The following is a 20,395-nucleotide window of genomic DNA, read 5'->3' as shown; positions in this document are numbered from 1 at the left end:
CTTCAGTTAAAGTTACGGCTGTCGCATAAAACTCCAGTGTTGAAGTGACCTTTGTCATCTGACCCTCAGTCATTATCATATTATCATTATGGGATGTTAATGTGACATTTTATGTCGTTGCAGGAGTTTAATGGTCGACTCTTTAACACCGACACTAAATCCAGAACTTTTCTCACTGGATCCGGGAGGAAACATTTTCCTGTGAGGCAGTTTTTCTTCTCTTTATTATAGAACGTAAATATGTTAACGTGTCTTTTATTCACTTTTAACCAATAACACGTTAATTGTTCTTGTGATAAACGAGGACGCTGTTATTCTATAGTCTTTATATTGTTATAAACTGTCATCGTCATCTTTAGCTCTGAAGTTTAAGGCTCAGTAATTTCCAGTTGGTCACTGAGAGAGAAAATGGTTCATGACACGCTTTTGTGTGTTTGTTTGTTTCCCGTGCGACTGTAATCCTCCCCGAAGGGAGAGCGTCTCATTACGGGAGCAGAGATTCTCACAGAGACGCATTAGAAAGACGATACATCACAAAGACAAAGAGCCGCTTGTGAAGGAGCTGGAGAAACAGAGAAGACGATTGATGGAAGGAAAAAGGGGAATTAGAGTTGACAATGGAACCAGGAATTACACCAGACCCACGGAAATCCTCAGACCTTTATGTTGCGCTTCCACTGTTTTGTTCTATCTTCAATTACAGTTTATTATCGTAAACACTGTGTGGACAGTGTGGACGTAAAGGACACGTTGGTCCACTGTTAATGTAATAATCTCCTATTGAAGTCAAATGGATAAAGAAAGAAAGACCTGGACAAAGGGACGTCATCACTGACCCACACCAGCCTCGCTCCACGTCGTCCAGCCTCGGGCCACCCTCAGCACTGGTTCACCTCAAGGCTCCTCCTCTGACTCTACCTCCCGAGACACAAATTCAAGGTCTCCTCCTCCATCCTGAAGACCTTCAGCTCCTCGGCTGTGGAGAGCGTCCCGACAGACAGCTTCACCTTCTGGAACCGCTCTGGTCAGAGCAAACGAGTCCTCCAGATCTCTCTCCCCTCCGAGGGCGACGCTCGGAGTCTAAAACATCACGAGGGACGTTTCACAACCCGATGATGTTTGGACTTTCTTGAGACGTCACGTTAAAGAATTGTCTGCAGGACTCATATCTGTGATCGTGTGTGATCTGTTGCAGATTGATTGAATTCATGAGGGCGTGGCAGAGGTTTGCAGTCCCGTCCACCGACCTGGGACACGCCCCACATCGCCACAGCAACCAAGTGCGAACGCGTCAGCAACAAGACACGGAGGACCGCTGAGGCAGCAGGCGTTATGGTGATGGGCCGTGATTTCCAGATTAAAGTTAATCTCTGGATGTAAAACACAGAGAATGAATTCCTGCCCTCCGTCCATCACGCTCTTTTCTCTCTGTTCGAGGAGGACGGGGAGGATGAATGTCTCACGTCAGATGAAGCTGCTTTAACGAAGGTGAAGAGGATGGAGGGATGAGTCTTTTTCTCCTCTCCCTCTGTCACATAAAGCAGTTTCTTTCAAAGGTTTGGAGGAGGAGGAGGAGGAGGACGGGATGGGAGGATTAATGTTTCTGTCAGAAGAAGCTTCTCTGCAAACAGACAGCAGCGTCTCCTCCGCCTTCGGGCTGAAACAAGGATTTTAATATGAGAGCGATGCTGTAACAGAGACGCAGCGCGGTTCCAGCGACTGTTTGTAAATATGAAAATATGCATATGCTGCTCCCTGGGTCTCTTTCATGCAGCGCTCGCTCCATTCTCTCTCTCTCTCTCTGCAAATAGAAACACATCCCGCACCTTCAGAAATTGTTATTCAAGCAAAACGATCTCACACTTCATCTGAAACGTGTCCGTCCACAGTGTGTCTTCAGTCCTGGTGATGATCAGACATGTTAGCAGCAGGGACACGCTCTCCTGTTTATAGATGCTCATGTCTTCTTCACGGTTCCCTGCAGAGAAACGAAAACCCGACGGGCTTATCTGTCCCTCTGTCGCTCTTCAACGCTGACGCTGATGAAGACGATGAATTACGGGATTTTAGAGGTGATTGTTTTGACAGCGACTGCTTCTTTCATTTTTTAAATCAACCTGTATCCGTTGTGTTTCTCCACCAACCAGTGCAGCTTCAGTCTGTCAGCATTTTAAATCCAGATTCATGTGAGATCACTGTGACCTTTGACCTACGACCATGAAAATCGAATCAGTTCAAATTAACATTCACACCAAATTTAGAGAAACGAGATGCTGCGTTCACAAAACCACGACCTTAATGTTTCGTGAGGTCACAGTGACCTTCAACCAACATCTGCTCAGTTCGTGTTTGAGTCCAAATTAATATTTGTACTAAATTTGAATCTTGAGACGTCGTGTTCACCAGAATGGGACGGACAACGTGAAAACACGAGGCCTCAGCCGCTGTCTGTCACCAGAGGAACAAAGAAACTAACAAGGTTTTTCAGAACAATCACAATAAGTGAGATTGTCATGATTCAGTTCTTGTGAATAAATCTGATTAGATTGTGATTAACACAATCTAACACGTGAATTAAGTTAAGTTAAATGAGTCTTAGATATAATACAGAGGATATTAAACACTGCAGGACTTTACCACCAAGATGAATTAGAATATGAAGCAGCTTAAGTAAGAAATTCACCAATATCTCATTTCTTTGAAACCTCGTCTTCGTTTTGAGGGAAACTGGAGCTGATCCTGAAATTCAAAGACGGAAGGACAGACTTTTATATCCCTGAGGGACGACTTGTCTTTCAGTTCAAAATTCACAATAACCAAGAAAGTCACAAAGCAGAGTTCAAGCCTCCACCAAGGTCCAAGACGCACTTAAATTCAAGCTGCAACAAATGACGAACACTCAACGAACTTGTTTGGTTCGGACCTTCAAACTTTTCAGTTTATTCTGAACCTAAGTATGTGAAAGGCTCCGAGAGCGAACAGAAAACTTTCCCTAAATTACGATCTGAATCTGGTGGATTCAGAAAATATATGTTTCTAAATTTGTGTTTGCTGCGAAACCTGTAGAGTCTAAAACCAGAGCAAATGTTTTAAACTCTCTCTCAGTCTTTTATTGACCCGAGAGATGAAAGTGAAACCAGACAAGTGGAAGCTTCTGTTTCTGGTGAGTTAAAGTGGGAAGGACAAAAAAATAAAGATTAATTTGTTCATTACAAAGACGAAGAAGATTCACAAGCCTGAGTGGTTCCACCTTATTACTGCTCTGCACACACACACACACACACACACACACACACACACACACACACACAATGTTAGAGGCTGCTGATAGTTATGAATGACCCAGATATGATTTGTCATTAAAGCAGCATTTCACAAAAATTATCTTTCAGTAACGAGGAGACACAGACGCGAGTGTGTGTGTGTGTGTGTGTGTGTGTGTGTGTGTGTGTGTGTGTGTGTGTGCGTGTGTGCGTGTACGCTGCAGTGCTGTCCTTGAGTTTCTGGCAGACGAGATGGATGAGCTGTAATTACACCGATAGAGAGATGATCGGAGGAGTGGAGGAGGAAGAAGAAGAGGGAGGAGGAGGAGGAGAAACAAGGTCGTGCATGTATTTGTCCTTGTGTGAGAACGCCGACGCGTGCGTGTGCATATATCTGTTTTCTGTCTTGTTGTGGTTACAGGATATCAAATGAATCACAATCACAACACAAACACAATAGAAAACAGACTTGATGGCGTCTTCTACCGGTTGCTAAGACACATCAACGTGTCCGCCATGTTGGACAAAACTGGCCTGGACACACCAAACATTGTAAACACAAATGGACGACATGAGGTGCAGATCATGAACAGAGCATCATCCATGTTGGTGGACAGGACATGGACCAAACAAAGGTTAGTGACATGTTGGGGCGGGACCTCCACACCACAATCGCCTCAGGTTCCAAACGGCGTCCATATCCGCATATTTACGCTTATCTTTTGTGCAATGGGAAACTTTCAGTGCTCCCAGGACTGATCTGGGACAAGTTATTAAATCGACCTCTATGCACATGAAAGTCAATTATCTCATATCTCAAGACACCACCGTTATCTGGAGCTCACTTCTTAATGAGCGTGTTATCCTGAGGTAACACTTGCTGCCGTCTGACTCCATTGTTTCGTCCTCAGATAATAATCTTATCTGAGGATTTAGACTTTGGAGATTTAGAATCCGTCAGAGATGAGAAACTGATATGAGCATTTGATTAAGATGCGTCGGGAGATATCGAGCATTGTTTTCCTGCGATAAAAACTCAAACTTGTCATTTTATCAAGATGACAAAGTGCGTTGTTGAGACCTACATGACTTTATCGCCTCATTATCGCCTGACAGCAGATGGTGATCTTATTAAGCTTCGTAACGAGGTTCTCCGGTGATTTATTACTGTTCTTGTTCCACAGACTTGAGGACTTGTGAAAGACGGATGAGCAGAAACAACAGAGGCCAAGTTACTCTGACTTTCACCCCCTAGGATCCTGCGCTTCCCATGATGCAACAGGTCTGCTACGTTTTTTTTACTAAACCCGCTCCACCTGGTTATTTCCGACATCTTCTGAGATGAGTTTCTAAGACGGAGACAAAACTCTGTCACGGTCAAACAGAGGATTAAACAGCGATGATGAACTTGACAGGTTCTCTTTACTGACGCAGGTAAAAGTACGACAACACAGAATCCTAGAAGTTTTCCTCAAGGTTAGAAGCAAACCAACAAGACGCAAACCAACAAGACGTAAACCAACAAGAAGCAAACCAACAAGACACAAACCAACAAGACGCAAACCAACAAGACGCAAACCAACAAGACGTAAACCAACAAGACGTAAACCAACAAGAAGCAAACCAACAAGACACAAACCAACAAGACGCAAACCAACAAGACGCAAACCAACAAGACGTAAACCAACAAGACGCAAACCAACAAGAAGCAAACCAACAAGACACAAACCAACAAGACGCAAACCAACAAGACGCAAACCAACAAGACGCAAACCAACAAGACACAAACCAACAAGACACAAACCAACAGAGCAACGTGCAGCGACTCTCGTTCTGAACGTTCTGCGACGTGAAGAAATGTGTGCGTTACTCTACTTTTTAAAACTTCTTGCTGGTGGTTTATTAGATATTTATCGGGGGAGGAGAACTCGACTCCTCTTCTCACCAGTTCCTCGGGGGGGAAATTCTGTGGTGTGCAAAATTTGTAAAGTTTCCCTCGAAGGCTCTTCTCACCGCTGACCTCTTTTCTCTGGTTGTCTCGGGATATGAAGCCGTTATTCCCCAATCAAACCTTCATTATGCTGATTATTATCTGAAGATAAGAACTGCTGCTCAGATTTAGTGTCTCAACCCCAGAGATAAAGATTTAATCATATAAAAAAGGAAAATACAGTTTAGAGGTGACAGGGGCTTAAATGCACCATTAGGTTCGGAGGTATCACACGTCGACATCGCTTTAACGATGAGACGCTCGTCTCGGCCTCGAGACAACGGAGCAGAGACGACAGAGGAGAAAAGAAAAATGCAGACACACTATCAACAATATTTGGTGTTTGATATGTAATTAGATCATTAAATGAAGCTCCAGGGAGACGTGATTTCAAAAGTAAATAAGAGCGTCACCATCATTTCTTAAGTCTGGAGATGAGAGTGAAAAACAAAAAAAGAAATTTCATTTAAGCTTTTTTAAACATGAACTTTATCGTAAAAACAGAAAATTATGTAAAATGTAAAAATAAATCTTGTCCTTGTTTATTCTGTAGAATTAAAAGTTTTAATCAGGTTCTCATATCAACATAAAACAGCAAACATAAACCCATCGTTGAAGGATAGTATCGGATCATGTTGAATAAAACCCAGACTCCCAGCAGCCCCCTTGTTCTCCCCCCCGTGTGTTTGGCGTGTGCAGGGACTGACCGTCACGCCGCTGTCGGTCTGCGTCTCCCTGTAGGTGAAGTTGCAGACGGCCCAGGCCAGGTAGTACGTGGACATGCGAGGCGTCCGGGCGAAGCGATTGGTCACCCAGCCGTCCTCGTCCTCCAGCGAGCTGCTCTCCACGGGCATGTTGGAGAGCGAGGTGTACTGCGGGTCATGGCCGAGGGTGAGGGAGAACGTGGCTTTGTAGAAGGGCTCGTCGAAGCAGGGGAAGGCCTTCCGGGCGTGGATCGGACTGAACTGAGTCACAGCCAAGTAACTGCGGGACAGACAGACGGACACGTTATGATCACATCGAGAACGACGACAAGAGAAGTGATTTACAACCGTTTTAAATGTACACAGGTGCATTGTGGGGGTATTCTCTGACAACACTATCAAACGTGACTCTCTCTCTTTGACTGGGACTAATGATGTTTTCCGGACTCTGCTGCAGAACAACGAGTCGTCATCCACCTGAACATCGGCCAGAAAAATATGGATCTTCTGTCAGAAAACGTCTCATTTTAAAAGTCAGCTGGGTCCAGTTCAAGTCCCTTTAATAACCACACGGTGAAGCTGCTGGAGCCTTTATCGGCACGGTGTGTGTGTGTGTGTGTGTGTGTGTGTGTCGTAATGAAACAGCTGTCACCGCGGTCACAAGAGGCGTCTGCAGGAGGACCACGGTGAAATGAAAAGAACCTGAAAACCAGAACCTTCGATCACGGCACCACACCCGGCGAGGCCGAGCTGAGTTCACTCTTCATCTGTACGGAACCGTTTCCTGTCGAAACAGTTTCACAGCAAATCAAACGGCCTCGTGGGTCCGTTCAGCTCCGAGGAACCACCGCTCGGCCATATCCAAATTATTTTCAGTCTAATGAGGTCGAGGCAGGGTCCCCCTCCTATTACCACCGGTCTGGGGTCTTATTCTGTCCTTTTCCACAAATCCTCTCATTCCCAATTATGTCTCCTTTCTTTTATTGTATTCTACAAGTATTTCTCCCTCTTCCTCCTCCTCTTCTTCCTCCTCCTCCTCCTCCTGCTCCTCCCTGGTTCTTTACTCTCTCTCTAACCTCTCCTTCCCTCCAGGTCTCTGACTCAGTAAATTACCGTCATCATCAGATTGGACCCGAATCTTCAAAATGTTCAGAAACCATCTTTAAGAAAAATTCATTTCACGTCTACTTTGATTTTTTTGGTTTGGTCCTCGTCCCGTCTGCTGACAAGATGTACGACCTTTACTCCGTCCAGCCACCAGGGGGCAGATCTGACTGATTTGGCATCGGGATCCAGTTCCACAGGTGAAGCTTCGACTCACTTGGTCGAGAGCTTCCAGGTGCATCATGGGAGAAATTAAAGGTTGAACTGGAGTGCTGGGAGTTAGAGGATAATCTGAGCAGACGGGTTTTTACATTAAAACATTTTCTTCTCGTTCCGAATGAAAAACGTCGTCGACAGAGAAAAGATAATCCAAAATAAACACGAGGAAACTTTCTGTTTCCCGACGACTTCTTTAAGCCGAGTTTCCGGTTTTGGTATCGGAGCTTTGTTGAGTCACCTGACAGACGCAGGGAGAGTTAAAACTCCAGGAATTAATCCCCGAGGAAACTTTGTTATCACACTCGCACCTTTTAGTGTTTGTGGAGATGAAAGAAAGGAAAGAGACAGAGGAGGAGGAGGAGGAGGCAGAGAGGAGGATGATAGAAGGAGGAAACGAGGAGGAGGCTGAAGACGAGAGGATGAAGGGTGGATGAGTGTGAGGAAACATCATCATAACACACTGTGGCTGAGGGAGCTTTCACACCTTGTTTGTTTCAGACCTGCAGACTTTACAGGTGGAGGAAGAGGAGGATAAGAGAGGGATGAATGATGAGGAGGAGCAAAGAAAAGGTGGAGATGAGGAGGAAGAGAGCAGAGGTCAGAATAAAAGAAGAAAGAAAAGAAAGGAAAATGAGATGAAATGAAGAAGAAAAGGCCGGAGGAGAAAAAAAATAAGGTGATAAAAAATATTTGAGGAGACGAAACAGGAGGATGAAACAGAAGGGAGGAGAAGGAGCTATGTTTCCCAGAATGCACTGCAGCAACCAACCAGCAACAATAGCGGATCATCCTGGTTTTATATGACTTCATTATTTGTTCTGATGAGAATCATTCAGCTGACAGAGAGAGAGAGGGGGGGGGGGGGGTAAAGGAGGAGAAGAGAGAGAAAAAGAGACAATGGAAAAAAAGAAGAGAGGAGGAAGGAGGGAAGAAAGATGAGAAGAAGGAGTGAGGGGAGAGGAAGAGGTGGACAACAGGAGCAGTGAGATGAAGAAAACAGAATGATGGAGGGAGGAGGGGGAGGTGAAGAGTTGGGGAGAAATATGAATAATAAACAGGGCGAACGAGGCAGTTGTAGACAGAGAGAGAGAGAATAATGGAGAAAGCCTGAGAGGGACGAGATAAAGAGAGAATCTATTAGAGAGGAGGATGAGTCTGTAACACACACACACACACACACACACACACACACACACACACACACACACACACACACACACACACACACACACACACACACACACACACACACACGACATCCTGCAGGTTGTCATCAGTCGCTGCCGTCAAGGTAACACTTGTTGTCACAGTAATCCTGATTGACAACCAAGTCAATAGTGATGCACCGGAAAACACACCACAACAAAACACAACACACACACACACACACACACACACACACACAAACTTGCATGAATTCATTCGGCAACGATTTGCTTCCTCTCCAGCAATAACAATGGATATGACATCATTTCCTGCTGTAATGCTTTGCTGTTATTTGTGTTAAGATACCAGGAGTGACACACTAACACACACAACATGCACACACACACAGACCTACAAAGTAAGAGCGTAACACACACCTCATCCAGACACAGATATGTGACGGAAGAAAAAAACTGTTGAGTCAGGGGTTGTGTGTGTGTGTGTGTGTGTGTGTGTGTGTGTCTGTCTGTGTGTGTGTGTGTGTGTCTGTCTGTGTGTGTGTGCAGATATAGTTTTACACAGGAAGCCGGAGAAGAGGGTGATTCATTATCGTCGCTATAAAAACATGCGAGTGACGGACGACGTGGTTACGATCAGATTTCGTTTCTGCTCGTCTATTTAGAGAGTGTGGGGGAGGGGGGGGGCGAGGATGTGGGAGATAAGAGAGGGGGGGAGGCAGGTGAGGATGTGGGAGATAAGAGGGGGGGGGGCAGGTGAGGATGGAGGAAGATAAGGAGGTTGTGGGGAGATAAGGAAAGAGGAGGGCGATAAGGAGGCAGTGGTTGGACTTCCTGCTCCGTCCTGACCCGGCGATGAGCTCATACAGGTGATAACAGAAACTGATCCACGTCTTATCTCACGTTGAAGAGCCCGATGAATCTCCCTGGGTCCGCCCCTTTCATCTCTGCCCCACCCCTTCACCAAGTGTCAACAAAATCAGTTACCTATGGTTACTTAGTCCTCACTCGGCTGAGTCATCGTGTCTGTGTCGAAAACTGCGATGATTAAAAACATGTTCTCTTCACTTCTGATGCTGAATATTCCTGAAAGTCAGATTTCTGAAGTTAAACCAAAGCCAGTTCAGATCCAGCAAAGAAGTTTCTCATCAGACTGGAGCTGCGTCTCTTTAACGAGGAGCCGACCCGCGGTTAACGAGGAGTGCGGCCGCTAACGAGGGCCGGGTTTGATGAGGCGTCAGAGCATTAATGAGACAGACGGGTGGTTAACGAAGGCTAGGTGAGAGTGTGAATTTTAATACGTGGCGGAGAGAAGCTGATTGTTCAACAGATCACCAGCAGCTTCTCGCTCGCTCTCTGAGATGAGATGTTTCAGATCGATACAGCGCTCACCCTCTCTGCAGCGCGTGTCAGAGGGTAACCTATCTAACATGGCAGTCAACTGAGGCAACTTAATGAATCTATTCGTTCTCTGAGCCTTTAAAAAGCACTGACACTCAGGAGGAGGAGGAGGAGGTGGAGGAGGAGGAGCAAGAGGAGGAGGAGGAGGAGCTGGGCGATGAAGGTGTTCTCAAATCCAAGATGTCGGCTTCGACCCGAGCAGAAACTGTGACTCTCTCACCTCTTTAGCATCGAGGTCGGAGCACACTGTAAACTCAGATGGACGCCGTGACATCTCCAAGGAACCCTATCGCCCCCTGGTGACTGGCTGCCATGAGGGTCATAACCCCCTCCTCCATGTTAGCAGCTGGGACATCTGACGTCAACACTCATCACTGCCTGATAACAAGCGGCTGTAGCGTCCGGTCTGCAGAAGTAAGGCTGCTCGGAGATGTTGTATAACATAACCCTAACCCCCCCCATACATATGTTTGAGCATCATCATCTTCATCTTCATCATCATCACCACTACCATCTGACATCAGACGACTTCAAGAATAGAAAAGTAAACTTCTTGACACGTGAACACTTTAAATACCTGATAACTTTGTGTCGACTGGTTTGATTCCTCTCTGCACCACATGTACATTCAGACACAGTGAACGTTGTTTAACGTGTTGGTTTGTACAGACGTGTGTACTCGTGTGTGTACTCGTGTGTGTACTCATGTGTGTACTCGTGTAGCTCATATTGTATTTTTATCTGCTCTCCTTAGCGGGTTCCCCTGCTGCTCTAAGACTTTTCTACCTCGGATCAATGAAGTGGTTTCTGATCTTAACATCACACTGATGTTATCGCTCAGTGAAGTGAGAGCCGGATCCAGCGCTCGGTGGAAAAACCTCTCGGAGATAAGAGCTGAACAAACCGATAAAAAGGATTAGAACTGACAATGTTATTCAAAATATTCACGTGTCAGGCTTCGACCTACAAGTATTTCATTTCAGATGATCTACAGATTAATTTCTTCACAAACAGTTTTATCTATAAATGTAAGAAGACAAATTAAATTTACAGTTACACGTTACGTTTACTTTACAAAGTATACACAAAATACTTAAATGTAGAATCCAGTTATGTCTCATATAAAAAAAATCACCCAGAAAATAAAATTAAAACAGACAAGTGTTATAAATCAAATATTTAAACAGCGCAGCTCGTCTACGTCTCTTTTGTACATGGACACAGAGGAATCTGTTAAATGTACATTTTCATTACAGATGATATTTAGATACCAGCATCAGAAATACTTCAGATACTGCTGGAAATCCGTGTACTGATCGGATACCATGTCTTTTAAGTATATTAGTTTCACCCTGACAAAACTGCGATTTTATTTTCCCAGAGATCCCTTCTTCTACTTTGCCGTTGTGCTGAGTGATGAAGAAGAAGTGATTTCCTCAGCGGCTTCAGTTTTGAGACATTCAAAGGAAGTAATTTTCATGTATTATTCATTTATTGTGTTCTTTTTGAAGTCTGACTGTGAAACTTGATTATCAAAAAGTTTTCTGTATGTTTTTGTGTTTCTAAGGATTCAACCTGAACCACATGAAACAATTAGAACAATCATTAGTTCATAGTTTGTAGCAAACAGCTGTAAAAAATACTTTACACCTTGTTATTGTTTAAAATGCACTGATATCAGATCTGTGCTCAGTATCGGCTGATACACAAAGTCCAGGTATCAGAAACTGTATCAGGCAACATCTCTGATTTTCAATCCACAAGGTAAAAACACAATATTCATGAGAACACAGGATGTTTTAACCGACCTCACGTCTTTAAATGTTTTAGTTTGGTCCAAAAATCAGTTCATCATAATGAAAGTAAAATAAATACATCACATCGTCGTGTTTTAGGCTGAAATGTTCTTATAAATTACTCCCACGATTAATCCACCACACAAACATTGTCTTCAGCCAACTGTTGCAGCTACAACGTGTTGATTCTGCTGTTGTTTCAGAGAAAGTGAAACTGAAGCCGATCGCAGCCAGAAAAAGCTTTTCAGACTCACTTTTCAAGCCCCTGTGGTGTGACTGTCTACACACCACGAATCTGTGTGATAATTACAATCATTATAATTTACGTTATAATTGTAATTATGCAAAACAAAAACCACAATCTGTGAGCGCACAGTGAACCTGACAAATGTGCCGTTAAAACTAAGTCCGACTGAGTTTGGAGAGAAAAAATGTGAACAACTGCGCCTGATGCAGTTTCCTGTACATCAGCGTGTGTCATGTGACATGTGTTGTATGTCGTGTGTCATGTGACATGTGTTGTATGTCCTGTGTCGTGTGACATGTGTTGTATGTCGTGTGTCGTGTGACATGTGTTGTATGTTGTGTGTCGTGTGACATGTGTTGTATGTCGTGTGTCGTGTGACATGTTGTATGTCGTGTGTCGTGTGACATGTTGTATGTTGTATGTCGTGTGTCGTGTGACTGGATCAGTGAACTGTGCTCAGACACACAATCTGGAGCTGAACTGGTTTTAATGAGAGACGTCAACGTTCAAACCATCGTTTGAATAAATATCAATACAAAGCTCTGTCTGTGTGTGTGTCTGTCTGTGTCTGTGTGCATGTGTGTGTGCATGTGCATGTGCGCGTGCATGTGTGGGGTAATTAATTCTCCCCCTCCCAGGATTTAAGCGTTTAAGCCCAGCCTGGAGTTTATAGTATCGTTGGATTTTAAGCAGATCTCAGAGTGGAGCATGTGTGTGTGTGTGTGTGTGTGTGTGTGTGTGTGTGTGTGTGTTTGTGTGTGTGTGTGTGTGTGTGTTAGCATTAGCTGCACCGCTGCATCAAGCCAATCCTTAAGCTAGCAGGCATCTTTGTACACACAGTAGAAATCCGTCAACACCTTCGGTACATTTTGTAAATCTGATATTTTTAAGCTTCCTTCAGAACGAAATGATTATTTTCTGAATGATCAGCTGTTTGTTGTTGTTGTTGTTTTGCTGGTGACTCATCAGATTATATTTATTACTTATTATTTATCAACCCAGACTGAAACCTGTTTAAAGATTTTTCCGTTTTTCAGTCTGAATTTGAAAAAGTCTTTAATCAGATAAAAGTAAAGCTTCTATTTATTTACAGTCCCCCCCCCCTCATGCAGACAAACGCTGAAGTGAGTTAAACCTTCTGTTTCATGAGACCTGGTCTGTTTCTGCTGCAGCATTAAAAATTGAACTAACAGGTTGTTGCATCGGACTCGAGCTCTGCCGGTTCATCAGCTGCTGCATTGATCCGGCATCGATCCGAACAGCAGCCGACACTGAACGTGGGACCAGTGATGTGTGTGTTTAAAGAGCTGAAGTGTGGTTATGTCTTAATGTTTAGTCACAGAGAAACGGATGAATATCTTTTATTCATCGGGTTTTCAGCTCCTGCAACATTATGTCAGCAAAAGATGCTAATTTATGTGTTTCCAACATTAGACGAGGATGAATATGAGGAAACCAGTGGAGAATCATCGATGCATGAAAGCTAAGCTAATATTAGTCGAGAGAACATTAAGTCAATTTGCAGATTAGAATGAGCCGCCACTGTTTCTCTTCATGTGTCACAAACAGAACGAGTGTTTTCATCCTCAAATCACATCAAGACGTTTCTCCGGTAGAATTAGAGTTAGTCTAAAATCAGGGGGCGGGAATAATCTCATCATGGTCACCAGCAGCTCATAGTCAGATTATCTTGTTTCCGGCGTCTTCACGAAACATTTTGAAACACAGGAGGACGACATGTTACGATGCTGAAAAACAAAAACACATTTTAACTGTGGGGATGTCACCACTGTTTTATTCTAATTCCATCTCATGTGATCGTGATCCAGTCTGTGGTTTCCTGTGTTGACTGTGTGCAGTCGACATCTGAGCTGCAGCGACGTGACGCTCAGAGTTTCAGGTCGGACAATAAGTCTGAAGTAATAATAACGGTTGTTCGACAGTTCTCAGTGTTTTTTTTCTTCTTCTCCCTGATTCATTTCATTGTAAAATTTATATCTTGTGACTTTAGGGACAATTCGTCAACGTAAGAAAAATCAGAAATCATAAAACTGAAGCTCCTGATTTGATTTGAGAAGTTAAAGTAAATAAATACAGAGAAGTTACTGATTATTTAAAAACTTCAGAATAAAACGCTTCAGTCAGAGGTGAGCCTCTGATGATGTCACTATTTAACTCTGTGTTGTGGTTCTGTAATAAGTGGAAGTGACGTTGATAAAATGTTGTGTTGCTGAGGTAACACACACACACACACACACACACACACACACACACACACACAGAGGCCAGAAACTCATGCATGAAATAATAAATGTCTCACAGTCTGTTTCCCATCAGCACCGTGGGGAAGAAATCTGATGTGGAAACAACTCTGCAGCAGATGCTTATGGGAAATTCATAAGGAGGGAGCGAGTGGTGTGTTTGTGGGGGGGGAACACACCGCCCCCCCCCCACACACACACACACACACAGACACACACTGTGAGTTAATCAATGTCGTGGATGTGAAGCTTTGACCTTTTCTCGTTAAACCACCTGCTGCTGCAGAAAAAAGATGTGTGTGTTTCTCTGGGGTTGTCCTCTCGTGTGAGTATTGTGTGTGTGTGTGTGTGTGTGTGTGTGTGTGTGTGTTTCAGTTAAAGGCTACCTCAGGGGACAAACCTCAGACTAAAGACCAGTTAATTGGGGACAGCTTGTCCACTTGAGAAAAAAAAAGGCTGTCTCCAGTTGGGAAAACACTAATGTTTGCATCCACGAGTCTCCGGTAAATGAATGAACGTCTATGTGAAGTGTGTTTGTTTCCGTGCACGTACCGCTTCTCTCTCTGCAGCGTGTACGAGCTCCGGAAGAATCCCAGCAGCTCGTCCTCGATGGCGGCGTCGAAGCTCACGTTCAGCCGGTACAGCCTCATCGGCTTCAGCTCCCGGTGCAGCACCACCACGTACATCTGATTGGCCGGGAAGGAGAAATGGCGGTGCACGCGCATGACTCCGCCGCCGGGCCGGTTGGAAGGACGACCACCGGGGCCACCCTCAGCTGTGACGGACACCCGATCCACCTGGAGGAGGGAACATCCAGATTTAAGAATAAGCAGAACATATTTTAGACTTGAGGGAAGATTCTGTGCGAAGGAAGAATCTTCAGATACAGGAAGTGAATCACTGAAGACGTCCGGACTGTTTATTGGAGGTGTCATGATTCTGAACGCGAGACAGAAACCGAAACGCCACAAGCTCATATCGTGACACGAGACAGTTGACCCTCTCCATCACGCTGCCACCACAGCCTGTCGAGCTCTCCACACGTCACTGAAGTTACTACATTCATCTGTGTTTTTGTTCTGCGACACAAGTGAACCACGAAATATTCAATCGAAGCAACTTAATTGATTCTCACTGGAAACTTAATGAAGCTGCAGCTCTGATCAAAACACTGCACTTAGTGTCCCAGCAGGGGGCGATGTTGGGGTTGGGGGGGTGGGGGCTGACACTCGGGTCAAGCATCACAGTCACATGACGAAACCCGACGACACGCTGCTCTGACACTTCACAGGTTTGCAGCCGATTCTGGACCTCGACAGTTTGTCGGATGGAAGCCGTTGCTTAGCAACACCTGATTCATTGCCGGCTGTTTTTCGAAAAGGTTGGACCTGTCGCCATGGTGACATGACAGGGACCACATGCACAACAAATGGTGGGTAAGAGGTTGCAGGTGGTTTACAAAAAAAAAGTACAGAGAGTTATCAAAGAGAGAAAACTCAGCGGAGCTCGTCCATGTTTCACCGAGGAATCGAACTGAAATCATCTTTTCATGAGCGACAGACTGAAGCTGCTCTCAGACACCGGCGCAGACGGTTTGTACGTGAGAACACAAGTGAGTCGGTTGCTCCGGACACTTTCTGGAACTTTTCCTTTCACGTGTGAAATGTGTGGAAACCCTTGATGAGGTTTCTAACACGTGACGGACGGATTTACGCGTCATGTCCCGCCTCCTGCTGCCCTACAGGCTCCACCCCTCGCCTGTGAACGTTACGACGACATGACTCTGAGCACACGTCAAACAGAGGAGCTGAGAGAAAACACAAAGTGAAAACGATTAAAAGACAAACTTCAGGTCGGAGAATCTTCCGGTGGAAGCAGATTCGACAGGTTCGGACCAGAGTCCGTCCTCAAACCACAGATTGATCAGTTCTCCAGACATTTGATAAGTGAATGTGCTTCTCTGACGAACTGGAAACCGTCCAGACAACATTGACTTTTGAAGGAATAAACCATCTTCGTAAATCATTCAGGTTTATCGGCCCGCTCGCTGGGAGACAGGAGCAGATGACAGAAATACATTTGCTTAAATTAAAGCAGCATTATGCAGCTTTTTCAAGCAACAGCTCTGAAAACCTTTTGATAGCACAATGACTTGAAAAGCAGAAGGAGCCTCTTTATTTTACGTCTGCGCCCTGAGAGAGTCAGAGTCGCAATCAGGTCCAGCAGGTCGAGGAGTGAAGGCTGAATGTTCAGCAGGAAACTTTTAAAATATGAAGAATTCTAAAACAGAGTTTGGTGAATTTGTTAAAGCAGCAGCTCCTCTGGTTCAGGAAGCAGAGGATCATGGGTGATATCGAGCGAGCGGGACGGCACAGTCAGAGCTCAGGTCAAGCTGCGCCGCGTTTCACACACTCGCAAATATCAGTCCCCATAAATACGCCTGGTTTTTAAAATCAAGATCCATAAACATTTCTCTGGGAAATCTACAAACATGTTGACGAGTCAAAGAAAGAGAAATGAATTCGACGTCTCTCTCCCGAGTTTCCTGGTCGCGGACAGAAATCAGCTGAAACCAGTCGGACTGATGAACTTGGACAAACGGGGACGATGATTGAGCTGCAGACAATGACTGGAAATGTCCCCAGTGCATGATGGGAGCACACCGGGCAGCAGCGGTGGCCATTAGGAACCTCTGCCTCTGTAAACTGACACACATCAGTGATCCTCAGCCAATCAAACGCGGCGTGTGCGTTGCGTGTGTGTGTGTGCGTGTGTTTGTGTGTGTGACTGTGTGTTTGCTCTTTGATGAATGAAGTGATCGATCCGAGCAGAGAGGCTGCTGACACGCAGGAAACGCTGCGGATTAAACGGATGTTTTTCAGGGTTTTCTGGTGAGTCAGCGAACGCAGCGTGATAACCTCAAATGTTCCGCTCGGCCAAAGATGCCTTTTAATTGTGTTGTTTGTGGGTTTGATACCTCGGCTGATCTCCGTCAGACACCTGAACGTTGCTTTGCAGCAGTTTGATCACGCGTCTTGAGCCGCTCGAGGTTTTTTTAGGCGTTTCGAGTTTCACGTGAAGAAAATGACGCTTTGAGACGTTCGTCACTTTGTTTGTGTTGAACGTCGAACGTGTTTTGTGTTTGTGACATTTCTCGGAGCACAAAGCGCTGCAGGAGTGTTTTCCTTTCACCTGCTGCTCCTATTTTTACCCACATTCTTGTTTTTTGGCCTTTCGCCACGCTGAAATGTTTCTTTTCATAACGCATTAACTCTGAGAACACCTCAGGAGACCTGCCTTCCACCCGAGCAACACTTCTTAATTCACAGCGTGCTCACACACAAACACAAAAGGGGGCTGCAGGGTTTTTAATTGGCCTCTGCCCAAATTAGACGGATTCCTCCCTGAATCGCATTAGTGGAGATGACCGGCCTGAAGAATCACGTTGCTCAGGCGTTTCTCTGAGGCTCTTTCTCTCACCATGTGCTCGTCTCCAAAAAAATAGGCTGAAGCTGCAACTTTGGCTGTTAATTAGCCTCGTTAAGGAAAACTCGGAGGCCAAATCTGGAAATAAACATTCTTTTGTTGGAGAGCCGCTTGTTTTCCAGCACGGAGAGAAAGATGCAAACGAGCTGTTTGTTTGGAAAAAGAATCGTCGGGAAAGTTAAGTTAATCCACAGGAACTGATGCACCTGAGTCCGAAGAGATGTGATTGGAGGACAAGACGGAAGGATTTTCAACTCGTTGGCTCATTAAATTAAACCTTAAATGTCCGACAAACATCTTTTCCACCGGCTGCTCTTCCTGTTTTGAAACTTTGAGACGAGCGTTTGAAAGAACTAATTTAAAAAAGCTAAAAGTCGCATTAATGGGAAACTTTTCTGTTTAAATCAGACGAATGAAGCTCAACTTTTAGAGTTCACATCAGTTTCAGGCAAAAACAACACATGACCAGATTTCCACTACAGATATTTCTGGATTCTCTGATGCTGATTTATTGTTATTTCATCTCACTCCACCCTGAAGCCAAAGTTTCCATGTGTAAACTATTACACAACTATTTCACCGACCCGACGCCAAGTCAAACTGTTCCTCAACAATGTTTTGAGATCTCAAACCTACAAGGAGACAAAGTATGTTGAGATTTGATCCTATACAAACATGACTTGAGTATTTCGAGCACGTCCTCTGAGCTGGGGGGGGGGGGGGGGTTTGTATTTTTCATTTTTGCAATGTGACCAAACTCCTACTGCCAAAGACGGATTTTATAGAATAGCACAAAGGACATTCTGCATATCTATAAATATAAATTCATTTCTACCACATTAGTGACACAGATTTGTTTTTCCAGGCCACCGTACCTCGAGGCGGTCGGCGTGCAGCACGATGAAGCGGGTGGCGTTGATGCACTCCAGCTCGATGCTGACCTCTCCAGAGAAGGTGAAGTTGTCCATGTAGACAGCGAGTCGCAGGTCATAGTGTCGTGGTCTCACTGAGCCCGGCAGCCGCGAGTTCCTCCACGGCTGCACCGCCTCCTCGTCCCCCCTCTCCCCGTTCCTCTCCCCTTTACTCCCGTTCAACCTCGACGACCCTCCAGAACCCCGGGAGCCCGACTCCCCCGCAGCTCCTTCGCCGTTTTGTTCGCTGCACTCCTCAAAGCGAACGCTGAGCACCACGGCCACGGCTGTGACGATGATGAGGGTGAGGATGGACAGGGCGAAACCCAACACCAGGCGTTTGTGCACTGTGATGTGGCGCTCGGTGGTTCGAGGCCGGACCACCACTGACTCTGCCCACTGGTCCGAGAGGCCGCGGCCATTTCGCATGGCGCCCGGGCTGCTGTCGTTGAGTCCCATTTAGCTAAAGGTGTCACTTTAAGAACAGAGAAATGTCCAAAGTCTCAAAAGCCGTCATTGATTCTCCGCTCTGTTGAGTTCCTGTGAACTTGACCTCTGACCTCTCGGCCGCTGGACGTCCTTCACTTGTGGAAAATCAACACCGCGGCACGTCTTACATTTCAGGAAACAAAACGGACAAACCAGAGAGGGCGAGATGGTCGTGTGCGTTTTAGTTTTGCGGTGAAGAGGGAAAAAAATAATCGATGCAGCATGGGTTGATTTCAAGAGAAGGCTGAGAGGGAGGAGGAGGAGGAGGAGGAGGAGGGATGCTGTTGAGGATGTGGCTAAACAGTGAGTGGACCATCCATAGACTTTCACACAGAGAACACAGAGGCTGAAACCATATGTAGCCGGGGTTTCCTCACAGATTAGACTTGGTGGATAATGGAAATCCTCGCGGTGCGCCTCAGAAACAATCAGCTGAATCTACACGGGTCTTAAACTGACACAGGGGAGTTAAAGCTGCAGGTTTGAGTCCCGGGGAAGTTGTAAAGTTGATTTCTTCTGAGGTCCAGACCTGCAGTAAAGCACAAATAAACCCCTGCCCGACTATTAGGGATGATTATTACTGTACGGTGGGAAATGAACAGACCACACAGTACAGGAGGAGCCACAGATGAGCCGCTCTGTGAGAACTGATTACATCTCAGAGTCAGGAGCTTTTATATGAAACTGTGAAATATGATAAAGATTATAATTTTATGATCAGGAATGTTTTAGTTCCTTGAATAAATTATTTATATTATATTGAATATTTCAGGGTTGGATGATTTTTTGGTTTGAAGAGGAATTTAAATTAAAATCCAGTGACTTGAGTTTGACGGAGGTTTATTTCACCAGGACTTGATCCACACGCTGAAGATCAGGCTCCATCCGCTCCGGAGGATGATGGATGAACAAACCGGTGAGAAACGAGGGACTCCCGGTGACAGAGGCGGGTTTTATATCCGGTAAAGAACCAAAGAACCGATATCAATTAAGTCGTTAATGAGATTAGTCCGGTGTGGTTCAGTATCTGTCCCACCGGAGGGTGGTCCGGGGGGTTTGATGAAGGCTATCCGGTCATTAAGGGTCCGGAGAAGGTCCAGTAAAGACCCGCATGATCTCCTCCTGTGAACCGGTAACTTCTCCGGGAGTCCGGTGATGCCCGGTCCCCGCGGGATGAGGGGGACCTTCCCCGGTACAGATCCGTTACAGACCTCCTTCAGTCCCGCGATTCTAACCGGTAGCCTCCACCTTTATAAACCTTTCTCAGGAGGCTGAGTTACCGGGACCGTCCGGTGATCCGTTATCCTACCGGGAGAAAAGCAGCTCAGATGTCCGTTATAATAACCGACAGAAATCCGTTA

At 45.3% G+C, this 20,395-nt stretch overlaps 1 protein-coding gene across 4 annotated transcripts in view; it reads right to left on the bottom strand.

Annotated features, from left to right (window-relative positions):
- The window catches only part of LOC109644512 (thyrotropin-releasing hormone-degrading ectoenzyme-like), a 134,275-nt gene that overhangs the window by 80,430 nt on the left and 33,450 nt on the right, over positions 1 to 20,395 (bottom strand). For 2 of the 4 annotated variants that reach the window (XM_069519823.1, XM_069519824.1), the window contains exons 1-3: positions 18,510 to 20,395; positions 14,701 to 14,945; positions 5,961 to 6,237 (exon numbers count right to left, since the gene is read on the bottom strand). The exon at positions 18,510 to 20,395 is cut by the window's right edge. In XM_069519823.1, the coding sequence (XP_069375924.1) occupies positions 5,961 to 6,237; positions 14,701 to 14,945; positions 18,510 to 19,004 (1,017 nt within the window). In that variant the 5' untranslated portion in view covers positions 19,005 to 20,395. The remainder of the gene's footprint in view (positions 1 to 5,960; positions 6,238 to 14,700; positions 14,946 to 18,509) is intronic. The other 2 variants (XM_069519826.1, XM_069519825.1) reach the window with 1 other exon arrangement.

This window comes from Paralichthys olivaceus, chromosome 23 (assembly GCF_024713975.1).
Source record: "Paralichthys olivaceus isolate ysfri-2021 chromosome 23, ASM2471397v2, whole genome shotgun sequence".
In the NCBI taxonomy this organism is placed as follows: Eukaryota; Metazoa; Chordata; class Actinopteri; order Pleuronectiformes; family Paralichthyidae; genus Paralichthys; species Paralichthys olivaceus.
This window is presented reverse-complemented; position numbering and strand designations above follow the sequence as displayed.